The 15,657-nt window shown below is 49.4% G+C and overlaps 8 protein-coding genes across 8 annotated transcripts; 5 read left to right on the forward strand and 3 right to left on the reverse strand.

The window, feature by feature from the left end:
• Nucleotides 1-1,106: 1,106 nt before the first annotated feature.
• PV07_04189 (uncharacterized protein) lies at nucleotides 1,107-2,564 on the reverse strand (the record flags this gene model as incomplete). The annotated part of the gene is made up of 3 exons (XM_016390974.1): nucleotides 1,107-1,150; nucleotides 1,199-2,288; nucleotides 2,346-2,564. The coding sequence occupies 3 exons, from the start codon at nucleotides 2,562-2,564 to the stop codon at nucleotides 1,107-1,109; spliced, it is 1,353 nt and encodes a 450-aa protein (XP_016252876.1).
• A 951-nt stretch (nucleotides 2,565-3,515) lies between these two features.
• On the forward strand, nucleotides 3,516-4,581 carry PV07_04190 (uncharacterized protein). The gene is made up of 4 exons (XM_016390975.1): nucleotides 3,516-3,741; nucleotides 3,795-4,079; nucleotides 4,132-4,350; nucleotides 4,413-4,581. Exons 1-4 carry the CDS (start codon nucleotides 3,563-3,565, stop codon nucleotides 4,465-4,467), a joined length of 738 nt encoding a protein of 245 aa, XP_016252877.1. The 5' UTR covers nucleotides 3,516-3,562; the 3' UTR covers nucleotides 4,468-4,581.
• Nucleotides 4,582-6,697: 2,116 nt separating this feature from the next.
• Nucleotides 6,698-7,198, reverse strand: PV07_04191 (uncharacterized protein; the record flags this gene model as incomplete). The annotated part of the gene is made up of 1 exon (XM_016390976.1): nucleotides 6,698-7,198. One exon carries the CDS (start codon nucleotides 7,196-7,198, stop codon nucleotides 6,698-6,700), a length of 501 nt encoding a protein of 166 aa, XP_016252878.1.
• Nucleotides 7,199-8,028: 830 nt separating this feature from the next.
• Nucleotides 8,029-8,513, forward strand: PV07_04192 (uncharacterized protein; the record flags this gene model as incomplete). Its single annotated transcript, XM_016390977.1, has 1 exon — nucleotides 8,029-8,513. The coding sequence occupies exon 1, from the start codon at nucleotides 8,151-8,153 to the stop codon at nucleotides 8,511-8,513; it is 363 nt and encodes a 120-aa protein (XP_016252879.1). The 5' UTR covers nucleotides 8,029-8,150.
• A 2,330-nt stretch (nucleotides 8,514-10,843) lies between these two features.
• Nucleotides 10,844-11,416, forward strand: PV07_04193 (uncharacterized protein; the record flags this gene model as incomplete). Its single annotated transcript, XM_016390978.1, is given in 2 exon segments — nucleotides 10,844-10,914; nucleotides 10,933-11,416. 2 exon segments carry the CDS (start codon nucleotides 10,844-10,846, stop codon nucleotides 11,414-11,416), a joined length of 555 nt encoding a protein of 184 aa, XP_016252880.1.
• A 614-nt stretch (nucleotides 11,417-12,030) lies between these two features.
• PV07_04194 (uncharacterized protein) lies at nucleotides 12,031-12,462 on the forward strand (the record flags this gene model as incomplete). Its single annotated transcript, XM_016390979.1, has 1 exon — nucleotides 12,031-12,462. The coding sequence occupies one exon, from the start codon at nucleotides 12,031-12,033 to the stop codon at nucleotides 12,460-12,462; it is 432 nt and encodes a 143-aa protein (XP_016252881.1).
• Nucleotides 12,463-13,063: 601 nt separating this feature from the next.
• Nucleotides 13,064-14,040, reverse strand: PV07_04195 (uncharacterized protein; the record flags this gene model as incomplete). Its single annotated transcript, XM_016390980.1, has 4 exons — nucleotides 13,064-13,124; nucleotides 13,178-13,375; nucleotides 13,420-13,741; nucleotides 13,812-14,040. 4 exons carry the CDS (start codon nucleotides 14,038-14,040, stop codon nucleotides 13,064-13,066), a joined length of 810 nt encoding a protein of 269 aa, XP_016252882.1.
• A 1,037-nt stretch (nucleotides 14,041-15,077) lies between these two features.
• Nucleotides 15,078-15,578, forward strand: PV07_04196 (uncharacterized protein; the record flags this gene model as incomplete). Its single annotated transcript, XM_016390981.1, has 1 exon — nucleotides 15,078-15,578. One exon carries the CDS (start codon nucleotides 15,078-15,080, stop codon nucleotides 15,576-15,578), a length of 501 nt encoding a protein of 166 aa, XP_016252883.1.
• Nucleotides 15,579-15,657: the final 79 nt, after the last annotated feature.

The raw sequence follows: 15,657 nt of genomic DNA on the forward strand, positions 1-15,657 counted from the left end.
ACAGGTCAGACTTTCCAGCAGACTGAGAAGACGATGCTTTGCGCTGACCAGCCACAAGATGCGGAGTAAGAAATGGAATACGACCTGGTTTCTTCCTCATCGCTGTCCTTGCCTTGACGCCTTCTTCCTTTCGCCGTTGATCCGATCATCATCGTCTTCACTATTCTCTGTGAAAAATTCTCCTGTTCTATAATCCTTCTTCATGATCATTCTCCAATGTACGGCCACGATACGGCCACGGCCAGTCATAACAGACCTCATACCGGAGATGCCTGTCCATCTTCTTTATTGTTCAGGTCGGCCTATTGGGACAATGTCCGTGAAGAGCAGAGACACCAAAAGTTCATAGAAGAGGAGGCTGGTGACACATTGCGGCCTGCACGATAGGAGTTCATCCCAGGCGTTATTGCATAGTTGCAGAGCAGGTTGGCCGTAAACGACCCAGTCGTGCTAGAAGCTCGATCCTAGTTGCATACCAAGTAATGCCAACTTCCTGCTGCTAGATACGCTCTTCATTCTTTTCGCCGAGTCAGGGTACGAGCCGCTCGAACCTAACGAGTCAGATTTGAAACTGAACAAACGTCCATACGCGAGCCTACCTATGTCAATCGCTTCGCAGGTTGTTTGGCAGACAATACACAATCTCGATCCCATGAGGTTTGCAACGCCCTGGCGAGATATGCTTCACATGATCGATACGTCTGCTGTCTCGATATCTTTGTCACCTTGCTGTCCTTATCATATCTGACCATATGCTTACCGATTATCTGCGCTCCGAAGCTCAGCATATCTCAAGCGCCGTCACCATGATCCTTGATAGATCCCAATGACGAGGACTTTGAATTGTTACAGGCGGCCCGACCAGTGAGGGTCGATGCCTGTCAATCCGATTACTTGCCAAACACTTTCAAAATTCGTTTTATCGCCATGTCCACCAGGTGCACGACGTCACCGCTCGCCTTTTAGTGAAGTTTCCATGCATCCGCTTCTGTGAAGCTTTTCAACAGCCAGTATTAGGCACCATACTCTATCCACCTTTTATGCCACAAATCTGATTCTTGTTCCACCCTGGTACTACCACCCTTATGCTCGGAGGCTAGGTTAGACTATAAGCTGCTCATCGAGTGGCCAGCAGGATTCTGCGCCGAGTCTTTTGCTTGTTAGCAAGCAGATCACAAAGAGCTTAATAAAGACTTACAGTCGATGGCCACGAAAGCTCGATCAACTTCTGGTAGAGCCTCTGCACAGTATTGTAATGTTTGAGCGATGTCATGTGCTTCACGAACTGGAATGTGCTCGTCTAGCAGGAGGTCGAACTCGGCCCACACTCCATCTCCCATATGATAAGCATGAATGTTTTTAAAGCCTGCCACAAGCGGAGAGAAACGGTAAGCAAGGTAGGTGAGCTTCTTTTGTAGACGGCTGTCGCATGATGACCCACACAGCCTTATCGCGATCCCCAAGCAGGTGCCAGTCCAGTCGTAAATAACGTAGAGTGCTAACAATGTAGCCCCAGCTGGGTCGAACCACCATACACCAGTATACTTTCCAACCAAAGGAAATATCAAGGAGAGCGTGTTGAAGTATACGTCAGTTTTGCAGTCTTGGACCAGTGCCTGAACCTGCGTCGTCTTGATACGCATATAAGCTAGGCCAATCACCCCCTTCAGCACGACATTCGATGCTATCGCACCTATCGCGATAGCTGGAAGCGTAGCGACCTCATGAGGGCTGTGTGGTAGTAACTTTTGGACCGACTCCTGAAGGACTTGGATAAATGATATGATCATGATAACGGAAAAGACGAGGATACCGATCGGTTCGAGGCGTCGTCGACCGACTGGAAATCTTCTTTCGAGGGCGAACAATCTCCAAGTCACTAACCGGTTAGTACTCCAGACTATAGTCGTGCATAGAAAGTCCAGTGCCGAGTCGACGAGAGATGCAACCAGGGATAAAGAAGAGGAGGTCAAAGCCGCAATTCCCTTGGCCACAAGTAATAGGGTATTAGCCACCATGTTGACACTGATCGCTCTTCTAGCCTTTCGCGTTGCCCTTCTTCGCATCATCTGAAGGTCATCAGGAAGCAATTGCTCGACTCTTTCTGCCACAGTTTGGAGTCGGCCACTCCTCTCTCGGTGTGCATCGTTGTCGGGATCTGGATCCATACTGTCCATGATATCGGCTGCCATCGCACGGACTATCGTATCCACCTCAAACCAGTCGTCAAGCTTGCTGTTCTGTTTTAAGTAGAAGTTGCGAAGTTCCTTATTCTTCATCTCCCTGAGCTTCATAACTCAGTCAGACAATGAGATCAAGCCTTTGTAGAGATGACTGAGACTGACCTCTTCTGCGCTGGTACGATATCGCTCGAAGGCCTCGGTGTCTATACCTTCACGTAGCTGCTTTTGTAGTGCTAGCGTACGATTCTGGACTATCACCATGTCCACGACATCTCTGAACCGAGGGACTCGACGCATATACCCTGGTTCGAGGTCTCCTCCGGGTCGTAAGCCATGACGGCTCAGGCTGCGCGCCGTCTGGAATGCTCTCTTGCGCACCATTTGTCGTGTAGATTCTCAACATTTGCTGTGCACACGACCTATCATGATGTCATTTAGAAGTAGGAGAGAATAAGTTTAGGGAACTTGTTCGCAATTACAGATCAACAGAACGAAAAGGTGCGAGTGACGAAAGGACTTACGAGACTTGGCAATATCGCTGGATCCATCTCTGCCATCCGCTTTGATTGACTTGTCTCATTACTTGTACATATGTGGGTATCTAGATTGGCGATTCAAGATGCTCATGCTACCCTCCAACACGTAGTGTTAGCAGCAAGGACTTCAAGCAAGTGCTCCGTGCCGTCGACTCTTCTTTCAGCGACGTCATAAAGTAAATACCACGAAATCGTCACACTCCCACTAACAAAAACAAAAACAATACCACCACAGTACTACTGTAAAACCATAAGCAAAAAAGGCATCTTGTCGTTGCTGCCGCACGGGCCGGGTTCGATGTCGTAGAACCAAGAATCGTCGGGATCCGCTTAGAGTGTGATTTGTACCTGTCTAGAGAGCGGGCGGTGATCGTGTGTCATCTCGAGAGTTACCTTGATACGAGTGCGCCTTCCAGACGACGAAAACGCACGAGATCGACAGGGACTGCACCCTTCAGATGAAGGCACAGCCTCAACCCTGACTAAGGCCGTAATGGCACACTCATCTCTCTCTGCCGCCATTACGACCAAGAGCGCCAGAGGTGGGTGGCTAACATGGCTGGGTAACTTCTAGGTGCCCCAGGGGGTACGAAACAAGTGTACAATGCTGCCTTGGGCTCTGCTACATAGTAGAGACGGGTACTGCGGCACGCCCGGTCCGTGGGTAACTTTCGGGAATTTTCAAACGTGGTCAGATCAAAAGGAGAAGGTGGCACCACACACTAGAATGACGCCTTCTTCCCAGAATATAGGTTGGCGTTATCTCTGGAATTTCGGGATCTTGATCACTCGGCGCCATCTCTCAGCGCTGTCAGAAGCAGCATCTATGCTTACATCGTCTTAATGGCTCCTCCACGGGTGTTCCTCATACGGCACGGGGAGACCGATTGGTCCAAGAGAGAACTCCACACTGGCGTCACTGACGTTCTGTTGACAGAAAGAGGAGAGCAGCAGGCCAGGGAGACAAGCCACGCTTGTGTTGGAGAGGGGAAACTCATTGACCCGAAGAGAATTGCTCATATGTAACTTTTGGTTTTCTGTCTGTCTGCCTGGGAATATATGCTGATGATAACAGATACGCGTCGCCTCGACGTCGAGCCTTGCAAACGGTTAAGCTGCTTGATCTTGGCGTTAATGATCGTCTGCCCTCTAATGTGGTGTTGTCCTTTACAAGTGATGCGCGGCTCGAGCATCGCAGAACCCATGCGTTCTTCAGTATCAATGAAGAGCTTCGCGAGTGGGATTATGGAGACTACGAAGGGATGACAGTCCAGGACGTATGGCAGGAGAGACAAGAAAGAGGTTTGGATAAGGATGGACGACGTTGGAATATTTTCGTTGATGGTTGCGAAGTGGGAGAGTATGTGTGCTTTTGCTTTCATGGGCTGTGACCTGGCTAATAACTCTCCCAGGTCCGCTGAACAGGTCACCCAACGTGTTGATTCCTTCTTGACGCAGGTCAGGGATACGATCAAGGCAAAACAAGCTGGTGGAGCCAATGGCGAGGCGTCAGACATAGTGTGTGTCGCTCATGGACACATTCTATCGGCGATTGCAGTCAGATGGACAGGGCGTCCCCTCCAAGATGGCGTCCGGTTGCTGATCGATACTGGGGGAATTGCAGTTCTGAGGTACGATTGCTCGAATTAAAATGCCTCAAGTCTAGGGACACCTGCTGATACATAATGCGCAGCTACGAACATCATGCCTTGGATGAGCCAGCTATTGTCATCGGACCGAAACCCTAGACTCGTCTAGCCTGATAATGAAAAATGCACCTGATCAAAGGAAGGAAGTCAGAACTAGAATGGTTTTTCATAGTTTTGAGTATGACGCACTACAATTTATTCAATACTAATATACATGCAGGTCAAATGTAGTCGACCCAGTAAAATACACCCCTGGACACCTCCAAAAAGGCACCTTTCCAAGAAAGCACCCTGTTCGATGACCTCTTATTTTTTGGTCTTTTCTCGGATTGTTTTGGTCCTTGGATGGAGGTCTCACATGCTCAAGCTGCTCGGACCGATGTGAAAGGTCCTCCGACTTGCGCTTAAGCTCCAAAGACTGGCGCCTCACCTCGGCGTAAAGCTCTTTCGCAAGCTCAACGTTGTCTTCCAAACTGTGGTGGCGCACAAGCACGTCTTCGTTTTCACCTTCTGCGTCCGGATCTTCGCGTCCTGAATTGCACCGGACATTCTGTTCCAAGATGTGATGGCGGTAGACTGGAGCGTCGTCTCGATTTCCAACGGGCGGCGGCATTGTCACCTCACTTAGGTTGCCCAAGGGATCAGAATGACGACGACCCTTGCGATGGGTGTTTGGCTTTGATCCGTTCTGAGAATCCTTCGCTCCTACATACAGAGAGAGAGAAATCTGGCGCACATATTATATTCGTTATGTAATCTTTATACAATTGTTCAGAGTCTCTGAAGTTCGAGACTAGAATAACGGACACTGTTTCATTTCACTTGAAATGATCATTTAAGACAATTACAACCTGCCCAAGAGGATCACTAAGAAGTCACCCGACCCTCTGATCACTGGTGAGCATGGAAAGCGTAACCTGGCAGTGTCCAGACCATGTTGTCAGTATGATGGCCCCCTCCCGAGGCGGGTGCCCACAGTATATTGGCGAGAATGGGTGTGTCACGGACCTGGTCCCTTGGCACTAGACTAGTACTTGGGAACTGATCTCTTGGCACGGGATCGTGCCACTTGAGACATGGTTCAACGCAACAGAACCTCAACCTTTCAGATAGTCCTTCGTAATGCAATTTCTTCAATTATGTGCCTGTTGAGGCTCAATCATATCGATCAGATCTGTGACTGTGATAGGGTGCAATATCTCCTAGAAGCCTGGGATCTCGATAATAATCTGTGGCGCAAACAGAGTTGAGGATTTTCGTCTTCGTCGAGAGATATCGCGAGGATTTGCACAAGTCACATGTTGCGCCTCAGACAGATCTCGTTCCACCAACGATTGAGGCGTTACCAAAACCTAACTAGTGCTAATTCCATCACTCAAGGCAGCCAATGGGTAAGCGAAGTGTATCAGACATTGAAATCAATCATCATCAAAAAGTTCGGCAAAGCAGCTATTGGTATTGGCGATGAAGGGGGTTTTGCGCCGCCTATAACTTAACCTACCGAAGTATTGGATCTGATAATGTCCGCCGTTAAGGGCTCCGGTTATGAAGGGAAGATCAAAATCGGCATTGATCCGGCCCATCGGAATTCTTTGGCGACGGACACTACGACTTGGGCTTCAAGTCTGACTAGCCAAGGAAAATCAGCAGTACGGAACTGGTAGATCTATATAGGAGTCACGTCGACAAATATCCAGCTGTCTTATTGGAAGACCCTTTTGCGTAAGACGATTGGGAGTCATGGAAACATTTTCATGTAGTTTCAAAGATCGATAATATCGAGTTGGTGGGCATTGATCTCCTGGCGACCAACCTCATACGTATCGAGAAAGCCGCGGAAGCTGACGCGTGCGACTCCCTACTCTTGAAGGTCAACTAGATCGGTATAGTCAGTGAGTCTCTCGTAGCGACAAAGAGGGCGTATAAACTTGGCTGGGCCGTCTTCGTGTCTCATCACTCTGGGGAAACGATAGACGACTCCATCGCCGATCTTATATTGGGTATTGGCTGTGGCCATTTGAAGGCTGGTGCACTATGTCGCGGCGAGAGGGTGGCTAAGTACAACCGGCTAAAGGATATCGAGGAGAGATTGTAGGTACAGAAAGTCGGCTCTTCTTACGCTGGAGAGTTGTTTCGGTATGCCTATTCCCAGGCTAAACTGGCATAATTCTTCCACAAACTTTGAAATCAGTCGAATTCAGAACCTGGTGAGGACTCAACCATCATATCTTTGATAGATTTAGGATGTTATGCATTCTTCTGGGCAGCGTTCATAGAAGCCGGCATGGTATATGTGTCTGAGATAGAAATTTGAGCCGGAATACGCAATTTAAAACTTAAGGAAGAACCTTTTATCCAAATTCTCGTCCGTCGATCGAGGTCCACCGTCTCCTGCAGGATTGGCGAAACTAGAAAATCTGTGGTTTTCGTCTCCCCTGACAACGCTTATGTCACCTGAAGATGTCTTGACATCAATCAATCTTTTCCATGCTTTTTGGCATTCCTGGACTATTGACATGGCGTAACTGGGGCCTCGTCGGATGCTTTTTTGCTTTTGTGGGGGTGTCGGGCACGATAGAACAAAGGGCTCCTCGATGTCTTCAAAGGAAGAAACCCACTTTTGATTTCTAAACTCTCCATTAAAGGCAACCTTATGGGGCTTCTTGCCGTCTGGAACCTTGTATAACTTGAACCAGTCTCGGGTCGCCTCCAGGAGACCCGGAAAATGCTGTTGTATATCTGCGATGCCGTTTACCTCGCTGGCGCAAGGATCGTTGATATCGATAACGATGACTTTCCAATCTGTCGCACCTTCGTCCGGGAGAGCCATTACCCCAAGAACCTTTACAAGCTTGACCTGGCCGTATAGGCAATTTCTTCGCAGATTTCAAGGGCATCAAGAGGATCGTTATCGCCCGGACGCTTGGTGTCTGGATGTACGTGAGAGGGATCTGGAGGCGTCAATGACTCGAACTCTGCAGATGCCGCGCTGGAGAGGCCGGTACTTACTCCTGGAAGAGCACCATAGTTCCAGATGTAGCCTTTATAAGGAAACAAGTTTATTACGCAGCGGGCTCTGCCATCCTGGAAGTCCTGCTTTATCGGGTTGAAGGCTTCATTCCTGGAAAAATTTCCTCATGACTGTCGGTGGCTGATTCACATATCTATGTCACTATGTGCTTTGCTTGGGCCACCAATTTCTCTCTAATATATACCTCGAACTTCGCGTTGGATCACCGGGTTATCTCTACTACCATGTTCAAGACCTGTTCGTCATCATCACCACACAACGGTATGTCGTGCCAAATCGAAACGGGTAATCCATTAATCTCGAGATATAACCGATATTCCAACGAGTTGGGAGTGCCCACCGCTCTAGGAGTATTACGATCCGGATGTATCTTACTCATATCAATTGAGAGAGTACAAATTTAGCAGTTAAAAGCTGGGTAAGAGAGCACGACGAATTTCACTTTCAAACGATCTTGTGCCATACCTAGGTAGAGAACGGTGGCTCCACAGAAAGTCACGAGTCAGGCGAGTTCATCTGTCGGAGCTGGCCACCCGGACCGCGCGGAACATTCTCATGCACTTATCATGTGAGAAGGTTTCCCAGGATGATCAGGTGGGAAGGTTTCTTTCCTCGAAGTCGAGCAAAGTCGAAACACCAGTAGTGGTTATAGACTTAGGTAAAGATATCTTCCGTTCGAGCATTATTCCGACCTTCAGTTCTTAACAAAGAATTTTTTTCGAAACAAGGAAAAGACGTAAGAAGCAGAATCATGTGGAAGAAACTCCGTGCTTTTTTCAAATTGGACCGATCTTCTCAGCCGTCGAAACATCAGCGTCAATCCGACCCTTTCGGAGGGTTAAGTGAACTCGCAATGCCTCCGCCTATTGAGAATCGAGACGATTCTGAAGTCTATCGCCACCACAGTCTGGAGGAAAATTTTGAACGAAGTTCACGGGGTGAAGACATTGATGCTGAGGATGGAGAGGAAGATATTCTCGTTCGCCATCACACTCTCGAAGAGAATCTCGCGCTCGCGAAGGAGCTTACTCGGGAAATGAGAAGGCAGTCCCAGGAACTTCGCCGCGTCTCCTCTGAACACCACCGTGCCCCAAGCTCTGGGGCAATGACTTGAAATGGTTCGAGCTCACAAAGACTATGGCGTGAGAGGGCAGGAACAACACAAAGATCACGCCTTTGTTCCTGATTGTATGGTATGCAGTGGCAAGTGAGAGGGATCGCTCTGGCGGTACAGAACGAAGATAGTCCTAGGAGTTCTTCGCAACTTCGCTCGATATCGGTGCTTGATTGTTACAAATGGTTACATTTCGGATCCGTCAGGATGAGATGTGGATAAACCTGCATCGCTAACTTACCTGAGTCACAGCCACCCCTACTATGCCTAGCGAGCGTCCCATGCCGTGGTTGAAATTGCACCGGATTACCTCGTCGCCAATGCGGTGAGCGAAGCGTCTACGGTTAACGGACACCGTGTTTGACGACTGCAGCCCACAGCAATCATCAACAGCGACTCTGTCAAGAGCTGCCAAAATTCTTTGGCAGTATTCACCTCCTGGGCGTACTCTGCCTGAGCTTGATCTTATAGAAGGCTAAAGCATTTGGTAGAACTTGATGCAGTCTCAAAGACCCCAACAAAATAGGAAATCGATGCCTCTTAATACGAACCTCCATCAGCAGTCGGATCATTCCAGTCAAACTTGTTCCTTCCGATTAATCCTCTAGTCCAACCGATACCGCTCCCGACTGGAACTCAGCCGACGGTTCGAAAACTCTCCCGGACTTGCATCTAACGCGCTTTGCAAAGACGCTGGTTCTGTCTCAATGCTTGCACGCCTCATCCTTCTCGAAGGACGGTGCTTTACATCTCCAAGTTTTTCACCATCCTGAGATAGCCCTTCACTAGCAGCAGTACTTTCTCGCTCGAGATCACCCTCCTCCATCTCTTCACGTTCAATCTCTCCTTCTTCCGCCTTTTCCAGCTCTGAATCCTCTTCAATGCAAACGAATGTTGCACCAGGGGCCCACCAATGAAGCGGATACCGACGACGTCCGACATTATTGATGATTACAGCCCATCCAAGCATAATGAGGGATGAGGCTAGAATGGTGGGTAAGTATCGCCATGATAGCGTGACCACGTCCGATTGAACCGCAGCGTTGAGACCCGTAGCACCGGCGCTGCGCAATAGTCAATGTGTGTCCTTTGGTGCCTCTTCGGAGACCACTTACGGAGGATGAGCCGTTCCCGTGATCAGCATGGCAAGGAGTGAAGTTGCCATGGAGAGTCCTCCGTTGATAAAAGTCGATGGGTGAAAATCCGTATTCTCCAGGTATCCTTGATAACTCGCGTTCAAAACCCACAGCCTGGTAATAGCGGTTCCTATAAGGGCCGAGATGAAGTGACCCAAGACAAAATTTCGCGGCTGCGCTACTGGGGACTCGATGACTCCAAAAAGCAGAACGGCGGACGCACCAAAAGACGTGATGATGGTAGGCGTGTGATAGATGTCGCGAAAAGCGGTGCTGGTCGACATGATTGCCTCGATGAGAAGGATACCACCGAAAGCGCCAATCCAACCAAAAAACCAGACTTCAAGCCGGAGTGGGATTTTCTCCAACCATGTAAACGGCGGAAATGGCAAAGGCTCATATGGAGGCTCAGCGTCTGGCGGTCGATAACCTGTGAACCGGGAAACAATGAGAGGTAGATCAGCTCGGTAGTCCCTCCGGAACTTGAGGTAATGAAGGGTACTCCGCGCTCTCTTTTGGATAGGCCGTCTCTTCTCGTTTTCCTTTGTCTGCTGCATCTTGATGCTTATATCTTGCACTAACTTATGATGACTTTTATGGTCTACTAGCTTCTGTGCTGTTAAGTCCTCTGGTCTCGGAAGAAGAGAGGGAAGAAGAGAGGGAAGAAGAGAGGGAAGAAGAGAGGGAAGGATTTTAATACGCGACTGCATGCTGTAACATATACTCTGGTGATTCAAATTGATCGTCCAAAAGTCCCTCAGACTCCAATAAAATGGATCATAGTTAGACGTCATCTTCGGGACACTACTAATAGTGGTGCAGTACTCGGTGAGAGCCTTGTTGGCAGGCGACTAGTTTACCTCGGATCGACCGGGCAGAACGATTCAGTACTGTTTGAAACCTACTAGTACCTATATTTTTGACATGATGAGCCTGGTGGTAATGTAGATTTGTGAAAAACTACGTCACAAATATGGCGATCTCACATGATATTGAGATTTGATCAAAAGTTGTGGAGCACTGCTAGCATGGTACTGTAACTGCACAGCCGCCTGAGCCGCCTCCCGTTGTCTTTCAGCTGGCCAGCGCTCTGTTAAATGATAGACCAGCAGTACTACTCATAATGTAAGGCCGAGTCTCCCCTGTTGTCTCCTGTTCAGGTCACCAGGATTGATCGTTCTTGCCCTTATCACAATGCAAGATCGACCCGATATCAGCGAAAGATGCTTGACAAAATCCTCCACCGCAGAAGCTTGGAACCTGGGGTGAGTAGGTCGTTTCAGACTCATTACAGTAGCTGAGGAAGTCGAACGTTTCAAGAACAAGAAGCTGACTTCATCTCAGATACATGGACCAGCAGAGGAGGTTGTACAAGTCTTCGATTCACATACAGCGACTCAGAATATCACAATAGATCGCAGCAATGAAAGCCCAGCTTCAGTCGTAGATCAAGGACAGAACTCTTCGAATGCGCACCAACCACAGCCCAACACAGAGCCCCAGATCCGTCCGACGCAGGACGACGGCGCGAACAAGTCGGAGCATCGCAAGACTTTGCTGCACTCTAAAGGCATCCTCCGTAAACGCTCATTGAGTGACAGTGCACATCAGCCTGGAAGCGGACTCGAAGCCGAAGGAGTGGGGCAAAGCGCTGAGTCCCAGCTATCTTCGAAACCAAATATGCAGAGGCTTATCCCACATTTCGGCAAGACCAAGAGGGAATACGAGGTATCTATGCCTGGTGGAAACACCCAAGGAACTCCGTAGCCAGAAGGTGAATGAAGACGATATGATAGCATGAATACTGCTGATCCATCAAAACCGAAGAACGACAGTGCTGTTCAGTCAGTCAACCCAATTATCGAACACGGGCTTGTATCTCGAGCCAACGGATAGTGGAAATCATTGTACTTACTATCCTCCCATGGACCCGTCGTGTTAATACTCTTGTACACACGACGCACTGTGTGACGAGAACATTGCATGCTATTAGTGTTCTCCAATTTGGGCACAGCCAAAGCCCGAGAGAAGTCAGACTTCCGTTCCGTAGGGGCCGGGAATAGGTTATCATAAATGTGGGGAACCGGGGAACAATGCTACTTACTCATGCGGGCTCCATTTTTGACCATGGCCGGCAACCACTGTGTCTTTCGCCAGGACAGGATGTCACCTGAACAACCTACGTTCGATGATTGCTTCAGGTAGGTTAATACCTACAAAATCGCGCAATGATATATGAAGCTACTACAAGGTATAGGTAACTCCTGCACGCCAGAACTTGATGATCCGCTCAGGGCAATGCGAACATATCGAAAAACACTGGACTAAGGGTTGTTGAGTCATTGTAACTTTCGCATGGCTCTTTCTATCAAACTTTTATGATGGAGAAGCCATTGACATCTGGATTCATGGTCCTGGGCGTGGTCAAGTTCAATATCTACGAAGAACGAATCATCGAATCGCTGAAAATCGACTTCAGAGGCCGAACTAAAGTCTTTCTCGATCAGAACTATGGAGACATGGTTATATCCAGAACAGACTATGCTTCGGAGAGCTACCTCGACGAAGAACGGAGAGAGTATGATCGTCGGGTCCAAGAAGAGCTGGGTGCCCGTGCGGAAGAACACCCGAGCATTTTTGAGCTGGAGTACCGCTGCCCTCTCTGTCTGACCAGGTCGGCCATTGCGAAGTTCAAGGGGAATATTTACCGCGCCGTCTGCCCGTGTCCGGACTGCGAGGATTCTTTCGAAACAGAGCCGGGCCATCTCATGGAAGCGTTTTATGCACGCGCAGGTCTAAGTACCGTGGTCTGAGTGGGTTTATTTCAGGAGTGATTCTCCCAAGAGTCCGTTGTGCAACGATTCTGCTGTAGTGTTAGCTTTTTCCATCTTCGATAATGTCTATTTATTCTGTTGACTAGAGTCACTCATGCTCCCTCTATATACTGTTGATGCTTGTACTAGGCTCTGATCTCGTTCCACGCCTATGTTAGCGTACACTCAGCCTTGTGGTGACTTTACCCGACCAGACTTCCAAGATGGCCCGTTTCGGTCCTGGTGAAAGGTGGGATCCCTAAGAGGATGCCCTGCTACATCTACTTGACGGGTTCAACCGAGTCCCCTAGTTATATAGGTTGCTCACTCCCATTTACTGGCGCTGGGTCCGACGGATGGGTGCCGTTGGCGAGGGATGGTCCGCTGAATGGGATATTGCGCTACGGTGAAGCAGACTAACCTTAGCGCTACGGTGGATCATACAGCCGCAACCTGAAAGGTCAATTTTCCGTGCCAGCCAAACTCGTTGCAATCCATCGTTGTCCCTTGCCTCACTTCATCCTTCTCGATATTTCTCATTCATACCCGAGATCCAAACATGGCACAAGGCTAGAGACTCCCGGCTAGGGTCGAATCACCTTCATGCGGCGGTGGAATTGCCGTTTGCGCTGCCAATAAACACCACCTCCACAGCGGCGAATCTTTCTCACGTTGTCAGCTAGTGTCGATACAAGCTGAACGGCAAGAGACTTACGCAGCCGTGATGCCAAAAATCTCGGACACGTGTGCTTTTGTAACCACTCTGAGTACTACGCCGATCAGCGTGGTCAAGCCCATGGTGATCCAGATGCGCGTCATGGTTCTTTGCGCGTTGTACAGCCACAGGATTGTCAAAGACGGCACGAGAGCAGCCACGACGGATGCTGCCAGGCCATATACCCATGCCGTGCGCCTCTTTATTTGGTCCGTGAAATCATCTTGAACGACTATTCTTACTCCTGTATCTCTCTCAGTGTCCTGAAGACGTCAGCATCGTTGATCATGTGGGTCGGAAGATCCGTTACTGTAGGCACAATCTGAAGTCGGTAGCCAGTCACCTTCCAGTACATGCGCGCCAACCAGGGAGATAACCAGCTCCCAATATCAGAGCCTCCTCGTGACTCCGGGCTCTCGAGAGCGACGTACGCCAGATGGGCTGATGGCGTCTCACATGGCATGGGGGGACGCTGACTCTTTTCTAAGTTTCTCAATGCGTCCCAGTCGTTGCGGCTGGGAGAACTCATGTGCGTTACCTTTGCCGCCTGGGTGAGCAATTGGTCTGTATTCAATCAGCTCGGGTCGATAAAGCCAGAGGAGGCAATACACCCAGTACTCCACCAGAAGACTACGGCTGTCCTCGAGGGCTTGATTCTTTTCCTCAGAGCTGTTCTTGCCTTCGATTATGCACTTCCGTTTCTCTAGCTCTTTCTGGAGTTGTATCAGGTTAAGCACGGCCAAAGATCCGAATCGCTTAAACATGGCGAATCTAGGATTGCTTTCCATCGCTATCGCAAGTGGATTGTAATCGTGGGTGTCTGGTGGCTGCATAGGAGCAGGAGCCGATGCCGCGGTCTCCATGGGTTTGCCTGCTTTACGGGCTTTGCTTTCAATTTAGGGAAATATGAGCTCCAGAGAGAGTTTAGTTAAGAGTATTGAAGGCCAAGAGGGCGTCCTGAGGCTGGCAAATTGCTTTTGAAGGAGGGCTAGCAGCCCTCTCCTCTGACAAAGACTTGGCCCGCCAATCCTTTAGCTCGCTGTTAATACGACACACATCCCATGACAGGAGCTTTCCCCAGAGGTCACGGGTGCAGATTCAGCCTGAAGGCGACGCCCCGGCGAGTGCGCCATCTTAGGGTTTCCCCGGATACGGGGACCATGAGAATGCCCGTGGCATCCAACAACCTCAGGCTGAGGCTGAGGCTGCTCAGGGTGGATACGAAAGCGAGGTGCTCGCTACTGGTCTGAATCGTTAGAACCGCTGAGCTGTCCCGCCTGTGCCCCTCCTTGGCGTCACCGGACACTTGCTCGCGTTCTTTGCATCCCTTGGGACATCAGGCGTGACCACAAAAAAAATTCTTCTTAATATAGATGACGCCCTGATGGTGTGCAAGTAATCATGGCGACCGGACTGCCAAATGGGCATCCCATCTCGGAAATTACCTCCCAGATTGACAACACTCTTCGACGGGCCCGCCAACGGCCGAAGACTGCATTCACGGCCTCCGAAGGAAATGTCGACCACTCTGTTCTACATTTGAGGGCTGCTCTTAATAGATTTCTCAACTAGAGAGCATCGTGGGAGAGCACTGACTCGACCTATGCTGTTGTTTCAGCCAGTCTTTTTCGAAGCGCTCTGGGGCACGGATGGAATGAGGGCGATATATTCATTCTTAGAACGTGTTCTTGAAACATCACAGCGCCTGGAAGAAGTTCTCACAAGCAGACTTTTGTCCCACTCGGTGTGAGTCCGATGATAGAAACATTACTTTAGGAGAAAGGGCGTTGTGGAATATGTGCAAGAAAAGGTCAGGAACATATCGGACGAACTGAACGAACGTCTGGAAGTTTTACAGACTGCGTCTGAATATTATTTTCGGCAGCAGCAACGGTCAATCATGCCCAATTCAAGCCAGATCAGATACTCAGGTCCTCAGGCTCTGGACGAAGTTGAGCTCGCCAGAAAGCCGCTCCTTGCGCTCCACCAGTTCTTCAATCATTCTGCCCATGCGTTGAGGCTGAAAATGGGCATGTTCGACAGTGACTCTCGAAACTTGCATCTTCACATCTTTGTGGATCCATCTTCTAAGCGAGATGCGACAATGGAACTCGTCATCGAATATGTGATGAGAATCGACAGCACCCCCAACGAAACTATCACCATTGTCCCCTTTGACGATATGGAAGACGTGGACTTGTTAATTTCCCGACTTCGACGAGCATTAGCCACAGGGATCTACTATGTGCGGTGCCATCTGGAGGAGGAAACAGCCCTTTTCCTCGTGCGACCAAATTTCGTCGAGGGTTCCGTCCGGATGTCTAGCCATTCGAAGCTCCTTCTTGGGGACGAAGATCCCGGGGTCTCGCGCAGTCAATTTTCTCTTGCCGAAAAAGTCTAGATAGCATACAGCATCGCGGAAGCTGGCCTCTTCCTATTAGGGACTCTATGGTTGTCTAACCTGAACAGCGACCGACTAC

Source organism: Cladophialophora immunda (genome assembly GCF_000835495.1).
Source record: "Cladophialophora immunda strain CBS 83496 unplaced genomic scaffold supercont1.2, whole genome shotgun sequence".
Lineage (NCBI taxonomy): Eukaryota > Fungi > Ascomycota > Eurotiomycetes > Chaetothyriales > Herpotrichiellaceae > Cladophialophora > Cladophialophora immunda.

Coding starts and splice junctions, on each gene's coding strand:
- PV07_04190 (XM_016390975.1), top strand. CDS start 3,563: ATGGCTCCTCCACGGGTGTTCCTCATACGGCACGGGGAGACCGATTGG. Junction 3,742..3,794: donor CCGAAGAGAATTGCTCATAT/GTAACTTTTGGT, acceptor TGATGATAACAG/ATACGCGTCGCCTCGACGTC. Junction 4,080..4,131: donor GATGGTTGCGAAGTGGGAGA/GTATGTGTGCTT, acceptor TAACTCTCCCAG/GTCCGCTGAACAGGTCACCC.